Raw genomic sequence first — 18,989 nt, forward strand, 5'->3', positions numbered from 1 at the left:
TGCTGATCATAAATATAACTTTGGTCAGTCCAGGTTGGCTCTGTCCAGGCTGTGTCCCCTCTTAGCCTCTTGCCATCTCTCGCCTACTTGCTGGGCTCGGAGGTTGCTAGGCTTGCCTCCTTGCTGGGAAAAAGGGAAAGCTTTGATGCTGTACCACCACTGTTCAGCAGTAGCCAGAATAGAGGTGTTACCTGCTCCATTCTACCCTCAAATCTAAATTACAGCACCATATGGCTTCTATGAAGACAATAAACTCCATCACAGCTACACCCAATACAGGGATTTAATTTTTGTTTTAGCTGAAATGCTTCCTGAACAGAGATGAGGGAGACTTAAAGAAACCAATTATAAGCTTCCTCCAATTTGATTTCCAAATGGTGTGTCCAGGAGGCAGATCCTCCTATGTCATGCAAGTATCTTTTGCTCAACACATTATTTCTTTAGAACAGCCGCAGTTGTTTTCAAAAAACAGCAAATCACAGAAAATGATCAGTGGTGAAAACATGATCATGTGACCCTAACAAATCATTCTTCTCACTCAAGCCTGTATTACCACTCCTTGGGTATTCATATGGTCCAGTAATTTTTCCAATACACAATCATAATTCAGTGATAAACTATTGAGCAAAATAGCTGTAATTCCTGTACTTGCCCCAATTAAATTCCAATAAACTTTACTGTTTAGACTCTTCTATCAAAGGGGAATTTATCTGATGAGTAATAGCACGGTGGTGTTCACATGAAACAGTTCCAAATTAACTGAGCAATTAAAGTGTATAAAATCTATATGATAGCAAGATTCCCATATAACAAAACTCATCCCATGAATATCGAGACAGAACCATATAAACTGTCCATGAATCATTCGGTAAATCTCTCCTCCTTACTACTACTTCTGATGATGCCTTTTCAGATACCATTCAAGCCACTCAGTAACGGGCAATAACAGAGTCAATAGTGTGGTACCTAATCATTCTATAGACCTGTCTTGATGTGAGGAATGGTGGTTTTGAATTGAACTAAGTCAGTGTAGCATGACTGAAAGGACTGGTTAAAATACATACTAGCATATGTGAAGCTATGTATGCTGACTTTTCTGCAGGGGATCCTGAGGTTAAATATTTAGCCAGCTAATTAATTTGAAAAATAGGAAAACAAGACTGCTTGGTCATATTTAGCTTATTTGACTGTGATACCGTCATTAAATTTGTTCCCTAACAAGACATACCTCTAATGTAAATTGGAGTCATTTTACTTAAAAGATGACTGGAGTATTCATATTACTTCAGTAGTGTCATGAAAAAAAAACCCAAACCTTCAGTGTGTAAAAGGCTGCTGCATATAATAAGTAAATACGTATTTCTCCACATCCAACTGAACAGGATATGAAGACACTTACTCTTCAGCAGGGAAGAGTCTGATGAGATTCTTGGCTCGCATGTGTTTTGTAGCTAAGACATAAATTTGACTTGTCTGTTTATAATTGCTTTTTATAAACCAATTTAAATTAAGAATTTGTTCACAGACTGTGAATATCCATATATTTAAACAGGATTGTTATCTTAGGTTGCACTGTACAGTTTTGCCTCAGTAACATATGACAACGTTTAACCATGCCAAGGGCAAGGTCCTACACCTGGGTCAGAGCAATCCCAGGCACAGCTACAGGTTGGGCAGAGAAGAGATCTATTCCTAGCTATCAGGAGGAATAATCCAATTTACAAATCAAAATCTGCATCCTACTATTATTACCCATAAAGTTGCTACCCATAAAGTAATAGAACCATTTGCCACGCTAGAGTTTATTGATGTTGTTTTTCTGTTATAACACCTCTTTTTGATAATGCGTGGTTGTAGCACCACCGTGTGAGATTCTCCTATGGGTATATTTAGTTCTTACAAGGTTCTAACATGAATGTCCAAACACCGTAACATCTAAAGCTGTAAGAAAAGGCTCTACCACTTTGTCTACAGTGTAAGATACTGGCGGTTTTTATGAATAACACACTAGGCTCTGACCATCTCGATGAACATTAGTATGCAGTTACCACCTATATTTCCTTTTTTGCATTTTCAGAAGACAAGTCTTGAGTATCTTGACATGTATTAACAACAGTGAATGTGTGTAGAACAAAGAGATTTGTTAATACATGCACACTATGGAGAAGAGCGGAAGTCACACACTACGAAGGCAAGTCAGTACACATACCCGCAAATGCCTGAATAGTTCTGAAGTAACATATGTTACTGTTCTAATGCTTTGAAGACATTTTACCATATACTATAACCACTCTGCAGTATATCTAAAACATGCAACAGAAATACTATGACTCTAACCATTCAATTCAAAGAATCGATGGTAAAGTCACATCAGGAGGGTAAGTAGACCCTTCTCTAAAGCAAATTTTTAAAAAATTGAGAGGTATGTAAAAAAATGTAACTGGGCTTTCCATTAAAAATGAGGGGCTTGCCATGGCTATGTAGGTTGACATCAGAACCAAATGCCTGAAAGAAATAAAGTAATACTACATGACATTTACTACTTAATTCAGAATAATGTGATACATTGGGTATGTTTGCACATGGTGCAATTTATCTGGGGTTCTTCTAGAACTTAACACCATTGACCTGGGGTATTTTCTGAAAACTTGCAAGCTAAAAAGAGTACAACTTCTGAAAACAGTAAGGCACAATCAGCAAGTCTTTCTTCAGGTTAGGTATTTCAGTTATATGAGCACTGATAAAAACAGTTGTTTTTTTAAATTTTACAATTTTTCCCTCGTGTCACAGTTTTAAAGCAGCTTTGTAAGCTTTATTGTGTATTCATGCTGTGGTAAAAACTACGCAAGTTGCTAATTTTGAAACCAGCAGTACAATCAGCTTTGCCACTTTAATATTAGCAGTGTTAACACTGCAGTTACTTTTCAAATTCTTCAAAGTTACTAGTTACTTTTCAAATTGATTGTATGAGCACCAGTATACTAAACATTTCGATATTCATGTATATACACTTACTATGCCCACCTTTAGAGAGAAAAAAAAAATCATCTACACAAAATATTTCACTGTAAAGAACATGAACAACTTTTAATTTCCTTTTGAATAAAAGAAACATGCTTTCAAAATACAGATAAAAAAATTAACAAAAAATACAGATTAAAACAAAATCTCTAACAAAACAGACCTCTGAACAGAAGTTTAAAACTTGAATAAAAATAATAATAAATACAGTTGAAGAACTGGCACAGGTTGCCCAGAGAAGTTGTGGATGCATCATCCCTGGCAGTGTTCAAGGCCAGGATGGATGGAGTCTTGGGTGACATGGTCTAGTGGAAGGTGTCCCTGCCTGTGACAGGGGGTTGGAACTGGGTAATCTTTAAGGTCCCTTCCAACACAAACCATTCTGTGATTCTACGATTTGGTTTGATATAATTGGCTTTTAACTTTGGAAAAGTCACTTTTGAATCAAATCACAGCTCACCAAAAATAGCTCTGGTCTTCACTTCCTATTCTGCAACAGTGGAAGCTGTGCAAAAGCTCCAAATGTAGTACCTACAAATGCAACATTTCTTTTGCTTGTTTTTTAATTTGGAAAGCACAGATGCATTTAACTTTTAACTGCAGCCACTAACTAGCCATTTCACTGAAATTTCAATAGGAACATTTTGTTCCAAATTCTGAAGGCCTCAACAAACAAGATAAAGGATAGTGTTTCATTCATTACTACAAATATTCTTCATAAAAGAAAGATTCAATTGTCATGATGATTACTTCACTCAAAACACGAAATATACAGTATCTAATTCAAATGACTGAAGTCAGAGAATTTTATATTGATTTTCCAGTTAACTAATACTGCCATGAATCAAAGTCTTGGTAAGAAAGAAAGACAGACTTTCCAAAGAACACACACCAGTTTTAAAGACAGAGATCTAAAGCTTGTAATTTTATCAAGTATGCTCATTACGTTGTATCTCAAATACAGTGTTACAGAATAACTAACGTACCTATTACACATGCATGAATCTATTGAAATACATACATTCTAATTTGAATAATCTTTCTGAAATTAGGCCATGTTTTCTAATCTCAAAACATTGCTGGCTGGGCAATTTTCATTTCTGTAAAATGACAAGTGATACTTCATTTTTAGGTAAAGATTAACGATAAATTCCCAACTTTTTAAAATGCACTCCTCTATAAAATAAACCAATAAACCATTGCTGCTACCTAACATTAGAGAAAAACGTTCACACAGTCGAAAATGAATGGGTTTTGAATTTCAAGGTGACAAGTACAATGTCAGACACAATCAATCGATCACTGCATAATTATTATTGCAAATGATCCATATCCATGCTGCAAACCTTAAGGGGAATTTAATGAAGCAGTAAGCACATCAATAATAAGATCTACTTCAGTCTCTGTTAAATCTTGTGATTCATAAATATGTTGTCACATTTTATTCTTCCTTGAATTCCTGTAATTATATTTGAGGAGAAGTTAACCGAAAAGTAAAATTCAAACATATATTAGCCTTCCCTCTATGAAAGGAATACTTCATTTTATTATATATACACCACAAAAATTAAATTTACAAAACACTGCTTATCAAGTAAAAAGCCAAGATAGTCAACAAAGACAAACACAGAACAATCTCTGAAAAAAACAAGAAATGTCAATAATCAGACTCAGCTAACATGTTTAGCTGACTTAAAATCTGTATTAGGTGTAGGTAGCAAGGTTTTGGTAGTTAGGGGACTGCAAGGGTGGCCTTTTGGGGAGGAAGACAGGGCCTGCCCTGTGCCAGACACAGCTAGTTCTAGACGACTTGGCAGTGGACCCACCACAGGCTGTAGCCAAGCCCATCAGCCAGTCTGGTGATGCAGTTGTGAAAAAATATGTAAAGAAAGGGCAAAAACATTGGAAGGAGAGAGGAGGAAGAAAAAGCAGAAGAAATACCAAGGGTGGAGAAGGAAGAGGTGCTCCATGGAGGAGCAAGTATACCCCCAAGTAGACTGCAACCCATGGAGGAACCCACGCTGGAGTGTAGGAAAAGAGTGAGAAGGAAGGAGCTGCAGTGAGGAACTATTGTATCCTGACTGCAATCCCTCCGTGCTACACACTTACTGAAGGAAACAAATTTAACTTCCGGTGATAACAAGAAGGGTGGTTGTTTTTGCTTCCCACTACCTGAACCAGAAATTCAATTGGCAAATTTAACTGGCAGAAATTATAATTAGGAAGAAATAATTTCATTTCCTTCAAGGCAAGCCTGTTTTGTCTTTGACTGCAGTCAGTCAGTGATCCTTGTCTTTATGTGACCCACTAGCATTTTCGCTCCTGTTCTATTTTCTCCTCCTTCCCTGCCCCATAGAGGCAGGAAGTGACTGAGCAGATGGTGGGAGTATGGCTGCTAGCTGGGGCAAACCCATCACACATTTACATTTACGGAGAGGAAATAATGTAGAGTGTATTATATCCATGTATGTAAAGCAGGTATGTTGGACTTGAGTTTTCTGTTTGCAGTAACAACAGGTTTCACATTTTGCCATTAGAAGGATCTAAACACAGATTAATCTGTTTGGCAAGGAAGCAATATCAATCTAGAAGCAGAACAGAAAAGGAAGCTAACATGGGAAGACAGAAAAAGAGGATCGAGATCTAATGAAGATATGAACAGATACCTTGACTTTCATTACTCAAGATCCCCTTTTGTTGATTAAACTGTGAGACAGTAAAATTAGTTATACAAGGTAAATCAAGTCTGACACCATTTGCACATGTGAGAAACTGTAAGCAAAACCTTGGCTTAGGATATGTCCCAGGGTTGTTCAGCTTCTCAAACAGTCACTGTCAGTTGAATAAATATCCAAAAGCAGTCAAAAAATTAATCATGGGACATGAACAAGGTTATTTAACTGCCTAGAAAATTCTTTAGAACTTGCTCATCCTGCTGACGCACAAACCAAGACCAGACAGTAGCTAAGATTCTACAACCATAGATGTAGTAGTATACGAACTCCCCAGATTGTCACAGAAATGGTATTTTGAAAGGATGTCCACTAAGAGATAATAATAGTAGGGCAACAGGACTCTAGCCTGCTCACCCAGTCACATTTCATACAATCTTTGGTCAGTTCCTTTCTGACATTTACACCCCTAGACTAATAAAAAGATATCTCCACCATACATTCAAAGCTGTGATGGAAACCAATGTTATTAAGAGGGACAAGAGGAAGATAAGGTTAATTGGACAAATGTAACTTCTTGCTGAAGTAAGGGGGGGAAATAGCTTCAGTAATTAATACATGTAGAGTATACATTGCAACTTCAGAAAAGAACAAAGCCTATTGTACAGCTTACACAAAATGCACATTCTGAAATATATACATTCCTAATGTCCTCGTTAAACTCAATGTCATCACACATTAACACATGTATGGGTGTTTCTGTATAAAAGGATATTGTTGTAAACCAAAACTGCTTTGGTTGCTTAAGCCACCATTATGCAACACTAGATATAATGGAGCATAATACTAACTTTGTTCTTACATTCCTATTGTTACCCTGTATAAACACTAGGATGCTGTTTTACAAAATACTGTACCAGGTCAAAAAAAACCTTCAAGACTGAATGTACTGGATGAACAAATGTTGTTGTCAAATACTCGAAATTACCTTTCTGTTATATTTCATTTCCCTACTTCGTATTAAAAAAAGGTGACTTTGCAGAATCCTTTTACGCTTTGCATCCTACTGTGATTTTAGGTTCTGTCATGACAGAATGAATTATTATAGAAACAATTTTTAAACCAACTTACGTGTATATACCAATAGATACAAAAAGGTAACTTACTGAGAACTGTCTTAGATTTTATCTCAAGTGATTGCAATCTTGTTTTCATTCAGCATCTCCATCAGTCCTTGCATTTTAGTCAACAAGATTATTTTAATAATAAAAGGTACATATTAAACATCAGTGGTCAGGCAGTCAGATACAGTGTATGAAGCTACATGTTTTATTTAAGGTATCAGTGGAAAGCAGCATGAGGATGATTTTGACTATGAAAGTACCTACAGCTTTTCAGCTAATATGTTTGATTTTTCTTAAGTAAAAGTATCTAAATATTTAGATTATTCAATAATTCTGTGCAACAAAATCTATACTGCTGAAATATTTCACTGGCAGCGTTTTCAACATTGTCATTTTGTCTTTCAGTTTACTTCATATTGTGTATTAAGTGTCTGTAACTCTTTATAAACACAGTGAGTAGCACGTCCTTGTCTTAGTCTGTGATGCTATTGGGAAGCTCCCATTTAAGAGAGAAGTGCCTTGCTTAATGCATGCAGTACCAGTGCTGCAAAATACATAGTAACTAAAGTTACTCAAAAAATAGAATGTATGCCCAAAGGATATTTTAGCTGCTCTATTCCAATTTTAAAAGTACTAAGATTTTATTTCTTTAGGATTTTTTTTTTTTTTTTTAGTACTCTTCACATCTGTTTAAAGTTTTAATTTCCTTTAGATCCAAAGCCTTTGTATTGTTTCACTTGTAGACTTTCTTTTAGTACTTGGTACATAAAGAGCAAGGCTAGGTTTGAAATTACACACTTCCCTAATTCAGGAGAAAGTTGTTGTCTGTGAATGCATATATTTGGTAGTGTGTAAGAACCATGAAGACTTTTGTTTGGCTGAATGAAATACTGTCTTTGAATATGTGAACTGACAAAAGCACCAAAAATGCTACCATAAAGTCATTTAAACTCATAACTATCTATCCAGATGAAATTTCTGATACTGTCTTTCTGTTACTCCCTATTCCTCCAGTCTTCTCCCTGCATGTTCAGCTGAGGTACGTCTTGCTAATGCAGGCAAGTACAACGCACAGTTGTCTCTATTGGACACAAAAGCTTTATTCTTCAGAGTTGTCAAAACCATGTTCTAGTGACAGAAGAAACTGTCTTGTTGCTATTGCGTATAAATGCTTTCGGTTTGTTTCTCTCTGTATCTGCCTGCTCTAGTTTTGGGGAAAAACAAATTTCAGTTGCTGACATACTTTCTGCCTTACTCAATTAAGCATTTTTCTGAGGCTGCCACTTAAAATCTCTTCTAAATATATACAAAATTTCTGAAAATTCATTCCCTATTATTAAAAAGAACAGCAGACTGACAGGAATGAAGCATGTCTCTGATTAAGCAGACATTAATTAGATGGTTTTAAAATTTATAAAATTTTATTAAGGTATAGTAAAGTAATTTTAGTTCAACATTTTCATACCATAGAACAAGAGATGGAAAAACAATAATTTGTATTTTAAAATGAATTTAGCAGTGATTTTGTTCCAATTTGTCTTACAGCAGTACTTAAATACATACAGCAAACTTTTTAATGAGATGCAGTAACTTTAAATTCTCATCTTCTGACTCAGAATATGTAAGTTGAACACAAGGTCTATGAGGACTCAAAATAGCCCAGTCTGAACTGCCAAATGGAAAAGAAGCAATCATGGAACTCTTTACTTGGGAAAAAAGAAGTTGCTTGTGCTGTCAAATAGATAAACTATGCTCCATTTTCAAAATATGAAAAAGAATATAGGAGGGACCCTACGCAGAAAGAGGAGGTTTGGAAAAATGTGGATTCCATGAAAGATTCTGAGCAGTCTCAACTTTCAGCCATCAACATTCATTTCACCCACTGATAGTTATGCTTCTATTACAAGGTAAGTAGAGGTCAGCAACTTTACAGCCCTCTAACTGAAAAAAAAAATTAAAAAAATCACTTATTTGTTAGGTTCTGAGAAAATCGCAACATCTTTTAGGAGGTGAGTTGCACTGTAAAATGCAAACGATAATCTGCAGGGATCAGCCACACTTTGTGTCATCACTGCAACAATCTCGTGTTGGAAAGAAAGGTATAATATACTGCAGCAGGATCAGCATATAAAAGTGTCTGCACCCTTTAAAGTTAAAGAGGATATAGGTCCTTTTCACTTCAGGATTTAGCTGTAATCTCTAAATCAGTAATACTTTAAAGTCCTCAAAGTTTATGGGTCAATATGAAATTGGGTATTGATGAACTGTGATTTCTATAGCACAGGTGTCTGTGCATACAAGTACCAGACCAAAAAAAAGTTCACCTTTTTCTAGGTGAGGAAGAGAATATAAGCATCATCAAATTTCCTGGGCTGTCAACAGATATGGATTTCCATTTACAAGGTTAACAGGACTAAAATATTGCTTTACATTCTGAAACCTTGAAATAAGTATTTAAAAAACAACTAATCAGGACCATTTAACAGACAATTACTGGCTGTACACTGCATGCCTGCGGAATGTTTTGATTTAGTTTGCTGAACATGTTCATAGTTTGCTTGCCATAAAATGAACCTGACATCAGCAGGAGTAGAATTAAAAAAAAAGTACTCTTACAGGATGCTAGTTAGTGAGACATTATAAAATGTGAAGAAACTGCAATTTTATTTTCATCTGTAAATGCTGCAAAATATTTCTACATTATACATGGAATGAAACAACAGCTAAGCACTGCCACAATGGAATTAATAGTATGAAAAATCTCTATCACTGAAAGGAAGTGAATTTTGTATCTTTTAAGATAAAATATCTTTTAAGATCACATTTTCACACAAGTTGGCCACTTAGATTTTAATAATATTGCTGAGGAGCTTTTATATAATTATATAAAATACCGATGTTGTGCTAGGAGAAAGCATTTCAAATGCTGCTGTGAGTTTATATATTGCACCTGCATATGTTAAAGAGCCTCTTGTTTACATACTGCATCTTCTGCATGGAGATACATACACACATGCAATTAATGTACACAGAGTTTAAAGATCATACAGTTTCAGAAATCATCCTTCCATGAATACAACTAATTTTTATTACCAGAACAAAAGAAAGGAATCATGTTCTGCTACAACAATAAAACCAAAAAGTTAATTCTCTGCCTTTTCCTACTAATCTTGAGTTTTTATGCAAAAAATTTGGACTATTAAAGTTAAATTAAGAATGGGGAAAATGCTTAATAACTTGGTGCAGTAGTGCCAAAAGAGACGGGCATTCTCCTGTGTAATGAATTCTGCTAATTAAAAAAACCCAGACAAGCCCAAAACAGACCCTCAAATAAACCCAAACACAAACAAAACCCACCTATAAAATGGAAGTTAAAAGGACAAAACAAAAATGAAAGGAATAGACTTTTAAATGGCAAAATACTGATTACTGGAAGCTTTGGGAACCAGGAAGTTCCCAAAACTGCTTATTACTCTATTTGCTTAAAGCATATACACACACACATATATATATAAAGGCATAAAAGATAAACCACAACACACTAAAGATAGTAGAATTCTGCATAGCTACCTGTAAGAAAATGTCTTTCATTAAGTTCTCCAGTTAACAAAAATTTATAGGCTTCGGGTGTGGGGAGTACGCAGCTTTGAAACTCCCACAAACAGAATAATACACATCCCTTCAGCTTGTCATGCATGTCAGAAAAAAGTGTTTCTCCTCAAGTATTTACTATGTTTCTCTTTTGGATGATGTTAATCACAAAGACAGAATACTGGAGTGTTGAATGAAACACACCACATTTAAGTGATCTGATTTATAAATCTAAAAATAGAATGAAATTAAGCTTTGCATTAGCAAAAAATACAGCTTCAATAAAGAATCCTGGTAAGAGATAAAAATAAACAGCAGTCGGGGTTGCTGTTACATGCACACATACTTGCTTGTGAAAACTGAAATGACTTGTACGACAGAACACAGGGGAAAAAAAAAAAAGAAAACGACACAATCCTAAGGCTCAGTGATTGGCGAGCTCCTGAAATGATAGCACAGATCAAAAACTGAAATAAGAAACTTAAAAGTCTGCATACAGTGCCTTTTGCACAGATGACATAAGTTACTACAGTACATTGGAGGGTCAACAGAAATTAGAAGGAACGATAAAGGGAGATTTACAGCATGAACAACGGGCAATTCAAAAGAGCAGTAGTGATTTACTGATATCTCTAAGACTTAAATGTTGCTCAAAAGCAGCCTTGAAGAGGTGGCCCAGATTACCTGCAAGCCTGTCTATCTTTACATACATTTAAATTAAATAAATAAATAGATTGTCAAATGATATCAGTTTAAAAATATTCCCCAGAAGATGCACAGGCTTTGAAGTGGAACACAAAAATGCTTTTGAAGCATGCATATTCATTTACTGATTTATTCGTGTGTGGTGCTGGTTTTTTGTGGGTTTTTTTTTTTTTCCTTGAGGAAAAATGTTTCCTATCTAAAGCTAGATGAATTAACAGGTTGTTAGTTTCACTAATTCACAATATACATGTTACAGCATGTTATTTTTAAGGTGAGCAGAATGTGCTGCAAGGACTTTGAACAATGCTGAATATAAAAATCACAGGCATAAGTACATTCTATTTATTTCTTTATCTGCAGTTGTCAATTGCCGGAAACTTCAAAAGCCAAGAGACTGTGACAACTAATATAAAACCAACTATGTCAAGTAATACAAATTAGAAGTTTTAATCGCATTATTTCATTTCTTACAAAGAAAGCAAATTCTGAACAGCCACAAGTGATGCAGCATTCGTTTTATGACTGAACCACACAATGAGTCTTACAGATACAATTGTAGCATTTTCTAAGGCAAAGAAAAGAAAGCAGCACACTATGCCACATCCCGCAAACCCTGAAAATGAATCGCATCTTAATGAACCAGTTTGTTTAAACTCCCACTGGAAAAGCAAGCACATGTACCGTACACTAGCTATGCTAAGCTATCCTGCAGTATACACACCTTGACATATTAGAAAACATGCTGTAAGTATAGGCTAAAATCTACAGTCCCAAAGTCAATATATTAATAAAAGATTGACATGGAGAGAGACACTACCTACCCACAAATACATCATCATCTTGAAAGAAATCAAGGGCTCTGTCAGCAAACAGAAGTCTCCTTACTTCACCAAGTATATCTGGAAGGAAAACTGAAAACAGTGGGTAGAAAATCTTGCCTTTTTCTGTCAAGTCCTCACAGTTCTCTTCTCATACAAGGTATTTTTTTTAGTTTATGAGAACAGCATTCGTTCAGTGGCTCTTTCTGCGTGTGAAGTGACTTGCTTCAGGCTGTCTTTTTTCTTCCCTTTTTCTCCCTAACTCAAGTCTGTCCTTTCTTTACTGTCAGGCTTGCTTAGGTAACAGTTCTTGGTGTATCTATTTAATGAGCAGGTCCGTGCACTAAAGGCAGCCAACTACATTGGAGAGAAAGCAAAAAAGAAAAAATAGTAATAATAAATAAATAAATGGGAATATTCCACTTCCTGATTGTTATTATGGGATCTACAGACGCCCCCTCTGTAGGAATTTATAGGAGGATTTCTAAGACGTCTTGAGCAGGAGGGGAGGGGGGAAGGAGGAAGACAAAAAAAAAAATCATCAGAGAATGGCAGGTGACTCCAGTGGCACTCAAGCCATTACCTCCCCTTGCTAAAGGACCCAGCTCACAAATCCTGCATTTGAGAAATTTTTAAACTCAAAGCAAAGCTCCTACAGAAAAGAAAGGAACATGTACTGCACCCTGCCTCTCCTTTATCTCTTTAAATGTACTTCAGATAAAAGCCGCATCCAGTCGGGTCAAGGCCTTTCCCAATCTTATTACGCTAACACAAGAGTGTTCAACATACTTTTCTACAGCCATCTACTGACTCCATGGTGTTATTGCCGCTGCTGTTAGTACTGCTGGGAGATAACTGCCAATGTGAGAAATGGGAAAATACAAACAGTAAATCAGATGACAGTAAAAGTGTTTGTGCTAATTTAATTTATTTTTGGCAGGTTTTGCTTTCCCCTTGCCATAGTATGTTATTTTTAAAGCAAAATTACAAAGAATTATCATCTGTATATTTAACAAATGCTAATAGAAAGAACTTGATTTTTTGGTCTTTTTTTCAATTAAGTTGAAGGTAGTATGCAAATGAGTGAGTACACAAGGGACCTTTTTTTCTTTTTTTTTTTTTTTTTTTGATTGCAGCTTAGTCTGTTACCATTTGCTACAGGGAAGTATTTTAAAATGATTTAACCTGTCTCATTTTTATTACATTGATCAACAGCATCCTCAGGTGAGAAACAATTTTCCAGTGTAAAGGAGACAAGCCTTGGTCACTTTTTAGGCTGCATTACTGGTCTTAAAAATCATCCCTGACCTTGTGAACTGGCAGCGTATCATGCTGTTACAATAATATGCTTTTGGTATTGATGGAGAAAGCTACAAATGCAGTCTGTCCACTAAGTGATTCAAACACTACAGTATATACATAATGATTATAAATCAATGAATAAAGAAAAAGAGGTATAAAAATGCCCACAGGAATGAGGTTAAACAGAACTTTTATACTAGATTACTTATTATCTTTAGTCACAGACTGCACTTCTTCAGACAAGAACTGTCGTTCTTTCTAAGAAAAGACTCCAGTAAATTTACATATTCAGCCTAACCATACAAGGTAAAATGTCACTTAAATAATTAAAATGCATTAACTAAATTGCATAATCATTTACTGCAGCAGGGCAGGTGGCAAATGGATAGGCACCTGCTGAAACAGCCTGTAAGAAGGAGACATAATAGCAAAGCAGGATTGGGGGGAGCAAACTAAAATCCATACCATTAAACAAACGGTAATCAGGAGAGTCTTAAAGACTCCTGCCACTGGGGTGAATTCAAAATAAAAATAACTGATTCACCACCAACATTTCAAAGCTGATTTAACAGAGAAAAATGAAACAATGAATTCATGTGACACTAAGACTTATATAGAGAAGTTTATACCAATAGATACATATACACACACTGAGCTATTTAAATGTGATCCACCAAATACTATGTCCAGGTAAAAGGTTGTTCCCTGATTTAGTGGAAGCAGGAGAGAAGAATTTAATGTACTAATTACTAAATTGATAGATTTTACATTAATGTGCAAGGACAATAATTTTAAGTAAGTTTATTACAATTTCATAAAGAGAAGCCAGTTATTTCACTCAGGTAGTCTTCAGAAGGAAAAGAACAGACTTTTGTTTACAGTTTTGGATTGTTTAAATCATCTGCCAATTTAACCACCAACATTCAGCAATCAAAGAGGCCTAACCTTGTCACCTTTAAGTGGTATACTTTCACCTAATTTTGTCTGCTGTATAGTGCACTGTGCTCTTCTGTATTCAATTACACTATAATAAACTTGAAATACCCTGTTAGAATGAATTAGATTATATTGGTTAAGGTGAAAATACATTTTCTGATAATGTATCTGTGCATCTGCCAGCCAGCAGTTCTTTCAGATCTGTGCACCTGAATTGAACACATGAGGCTTTAGAATTTTCAAACACTGGTTAAAGATTTTACTAATACGATAAAAGACTGTATGCAGCTATTGCCTATAAATAATTTTAATATCAAAATTTCCCAGGTTTTGAGCATAGACAGCACATGAAACTCCAGTGAATTGTGTCCCAAGGCTCTCAACTAATCCTTGTGTATTCTAAATTCTTGTCATTATTAAACTGGTTACAAAATCAATTCTTCGTATCCTTCTTACTCCTTCAAACAAGTGGAACAATTTCTAATGCTGCTACACAAAACCATAAAACCATTCATTTGAAGTGTTTTACTTTTAGCACAGCTATTGTTAAATGCTTTGTTAATTAGATCATCTGCATTTTTTGCACACGTAGAAAAACATGGATAAAGAGAAGATTGAAAACAAGTATATTACTGGGGTTTTTCGCACTTATGATTAAAGTTTAAACAAAACCCTGTTTGTGAAGGTTAGTTTTTACATGTTCTGGATTTGCAAGCAGTGTCAAAAAAAAGTAAATAGAAGGTTCTGACCACGGTAATTTTAAGAAAGCCTGGTCCAGTAGAGCTAACCTTAGGTTCAGATCAAAGGCTACTGAAATCAACAAGAATCTTGCTGTTCCTTTAAAGAAACTTTTGCAAATAGCAGTACATTATATTTGCTGTGAAACACTTGCCCATTCCCTCTGATACTACCAAAGATGTTTATACAAGGCTCTTCTATAGGGTCATTGACAGGGATCTCAGCTTCAGTGTGCCATTTCTGTACCAGCTCATACCACAGCTTTAACTTTCATAATCCATCAGAATATCAAATATTGTGCCCATGAAATCACAAGGGATTGGTGAGATAAAGGATAGATAAAAATAGTTCATAATAACAAAAAAGAAATAATAAATTGTAAAATCACAATTAATAAAGGTTAGGTGTATATATATGTTCAGCACACTTATTAGCACCTTAATAACTCAGATTTTTTAAAAAAATCAAGCTGTAGATTCTGGGAGTTCAATTTCCTTATTAAAGGCACATAATTCATGGACATATCTTGGCATATTTATTAATGACACAGAAGATTAGAAATAGCATCAGTACTGCTGCTTACTGCATTGGAAGATAAGAGAATGAAAACCAAGTTTCTCATAGTGTATGCAAGATTCCTAGGAACTGCAAGAATGTTAAAGTGATCTCAGCGCTAAATGGCAGAATTCCTATTTTGCTAGGTGCTATACAAACATCTAGAAAGATACTGAAATCATGTATTTCACTCTCGGACTGCAAAGAGAAAATTTTTATTGACTTTAATTAGTCTTTTTTCATTTTTTTTTTAGCTAAAGTCAGTGTACTTTAGAATTTAAACCCATATGTGTGTGTGTTAATATTGTTTTAAAATGCTTAATAAAAGAGGGAGTGAATGTAATCGTAATGATTATGCTGACTCTTTTTTTAAACTCAGGCTTCCCCACCAAAAAAGATACCAATGAGGCACATGATACGTGAGCTGCAACAACACTAAAATCTCAAATAATTCACACAGAGTACCAAAAAGAATTTGAAATATTTAGAGAGCTAGAAACATTTGCTTGTGCTTAATTTCCATACCTTACAGCCTCATCTATCATTTATGGCTATTTATGAAACGAAAAGCTGCAAATGTTTAGGAGGCATGGTAAAAAAAAAACTTTAATCTCCTCAATTCACTGCAGTTTTAAGGAGGGGCCTGTTGCTGTTTTTCTGGCTTTTGGGTTTTTGTAATTCTGTATAACTATATAAAAGCAATCAAAATACAATTTTTACATATAGTTCAATTGGTTTATAAACTATTCTGTGTTTTTACTACACATACTTATTCTTCTTTTTCTTATTTTTCAGTTTATTTTTATTATTCAGCACTTCTTTCGCTTTTGATGGAAGAAATCAGTTTCTGTATTCATTTGTTGGACAGCGAGGTCAGAATACTGTCCCAGAAAAGCCTGAGGAGCAACTAGCCAACAATTTGGTCATTAGACATCACCACAGTTTTAAATACCAACTCAGCATTTCTGGCTGTCTCATGAATCGTGTTCAGCGTATAGTCCAAGGAATGACAAGCAGGATGGAGCCAGACAGGACTTTCCTCTGATCCTAGAGTCCGTGACACATGCATGGGATGTATATAGTTCATGGTTTCCCATACAACCAGGAATATGAAACTTGTTTTCCCTTTTCTTAGCATAGCAAGGTCAAGGGAAAAAAATGTGAGGAGTCTGACCCTTTACCTGCTACATCACACTTCAGTTGTGGTGTTTCTGTAACCAAGTGAGCTGCTTATTTCTCTCAACATTCAATACTGACAAAAATCTTAAGGGAACTGAGAGACTACAGTTAAGCCCAATTATTAGTGAGCACTGTTCGATTGGTAACAGCCCAATCCTTTGTCCATAATTTCAATGACAAGTGCTATATTGTTGCTGCTTCTCTACTGCTTTTAGTGAGAACGGACTTAGCCAGTAATTGTGACAAGAAAAACCCTGGCAGCTGTAGGAAAACTTTACATACTCTCTCCCGTTTTTAAGCTGCCAGAAGTGGGCTCCAGCTTCAGCCCTGATAAGACAGGGTGTTGCTGTGGGATGATAATGGACTTTGTTTAGAATAAAGCCTGTGAAAGGAAAATAAAAGCTTACAAAATCCTCTCCAAAAGAATTAACACAAGGACAGCAGAATCAGAATTTACTGGCTCTTAGAAAACATTGTTTTAACAAAATTTCCTGAAATTTTAGTGTGTTTCTCCAGTTTTCTCCTAGACAACGCTCAGGTGTTTTTGCAGATCTTCACTTCAGATATTATGCTTCTGCAGATTAAAAAGAAACAAATCTGCAGGTAATCATATACACTTGAACAAAGCTATCTGGATATCAAATATTATTGAGTACTGGTAACAAGTGGCTCTCAAGTTCTCTATTTGTTGAGATTTTCTATTGGTTGAATAAAACAATTAATTAAACAACTCTGGCTGCTCTTGAGCAGAAAAACTGATGTCACCAGAAGAAATTATGTCCAGGCAAATGTTTGCTTAGCTCTAAGCAAACATCTCCCCTAAAACAGCTTCCCTCAACATCTCCCCTAAAATCTATGATTTAAGAGAATGCAAAAAAAGACTCACAATCTTTAAATTATAATGCATTTTTTAAATATGGTACAGGTTATTTCCATTTTCACAGTAGGACACAATTATATTCTCCTCAGGACAGGCTAATCTGCTTATTGCTAACTACTGCTGCTCATTGAAACACAGGAAGATTCTGTTTTCAAGATATTACACTCAAGTTTGCTTTGGATAAAGATCTTTTACCCAGTAGCAGAGCCAACTAACACCATTCCTCAGCCCACATAAGCCAACATGCTTCTGCTAGCAGAAGCATAAACCAGTTCACATCCGTTTATACAGGCACTTGATGGGGCAGATAAGTAAGAGTTGCCTCACACAATAAATAAATACAAAGTTATGTTCATGACTTCTTTATTTTTAAGTAATTACAACTTTCCTAAGGAAAGATCTTGTTTTAAAAATAGGAGTAGGAGTTAACATTTGATAATCATCACTAATATGATAAAAGGTTGCTATTACCAATGACTTAAGGACTTCCCTGTAATTTTCAGTTTATGAGTTTATAAATTGCTTTGTTATTTAGTGCAGGCTCCTTAAATCCTGAAGTCTTTATGCACTGGATAATAACAAATGGATCAGTTTTATCACTTATAGTAGTTGAGTAAATCATGAAACAACTTACCTTTCAGGAAAGCCATCATATAGAATTTAGCAAACCTATCAGTTGTTATCTCTGACTATGTATCTGACAAAACAAATTCATGCTTTGTCACCTTGTCACATTTGTTTAACAAGGTGAGAATAGCCTTGTAAATGAGGGTTAGTTATTGTTTTGATTTGGCAAGGGGCATGCATGTGTGCAGGGCTGCCTTCACTGTGAGGCTGCCAGCACTACCACTGCTGATGTCAGTGCCATGGTTACAACAGCCAGGAGACTGAGGTGAAAACCTGCTCCTCCGCCACCTGAAATCTTGTCTTCTCAGGAGAAGTGCCAGAATTACCTCGCTATTAGGCTGCCAATATCTCTGCTGTTTTCCTCACAGTATCAGAAACACCTCTACAGCAAAGTTCTGGTAAAGGCAGGCATTGCCCATTTCCAGGCATGTAAAGTGATAAACAAGTAGAAAAGGGGATGAGGGGGACACACAATATTTCATAGAGCCATGGGGGAATGAAAAATACAAAACCAAAATACATGGACCTTCAGAACGCAAATGCGGAAAATTAATCATGTAACAGAATTCAGAGATTTACAGAAATAGGGAATAAGATGATACAGGTGCTATTCACTCCCAGGATATTACCAGTCTGCAAGAACGGCACTAAGTTCACTCAGGTAACGAGACAGCTGAATGTGTAATTTTTAACCATAACTCACAATTTCTAGATTACCTGTGTCATTAAAGCTAGTTTTTGTAAACCATGTCATGACTGAAGTGTACAAAATCCTGTGTGCACAATTGCTAGAGTACTTTTTACACACGTAGGCGCTGTGTTTGATAAACAGGGTACTCAC

At 35.6% G+C, this 18,989-nt stretch overlaps 1 protein-coding gene across 27 annotated transcripts in view; it reads right to left on the bottom strand.

The window, feature by feature from the left end:
• The window catches only part of RBFOX1 (RNA binding fox-1 homolog 1), a 1,284,179-nt gene that overhangs the window by 353,845 nt on the left and 911,345 nt on the right, over positions 1-18,989 (bottom strand). For 3 of the 27 annotated variants that reach the window (XM_061473771.1, XM_061473775.1, XM_061473764.1), the window contains exon 2: positions 11,935-12,288. The exons of the other annotated variants lie outside the window; for them this stretch is intronic. In XM_061473771.1, the coding sequence (XP_061329755.1) occupies positions 11,935-11,952 (18 nt within the window). In that variant the 5' untranslated portion in view covers positions 11,953-12,288. The remainder of the gene's footprint in view (positions 1-11,934; positions 12,289-18,989) is intronic. 27 annotated transcript variants of the gene reach the window in all.

Source organism: Pezoporus flaviventris, unplaced genomic scaffold, assembly GCF_033815535.1.
Source record: "Pezoporus flaviventris isolate CSIRO_AGI_PZ_B2104156 unplaced genomic scaffold, CSIRO_AGI_Pfla_v1 ptg000078l, whole genome shotgun sequence".
Classification (NCBI taxonomy): domain Eukaryota; kingdom Metazoa; phylum Chordata; class Aves; order Psittaciformes; family Psittacidae; genus Pezoporus; species Pezoporus flaviventris.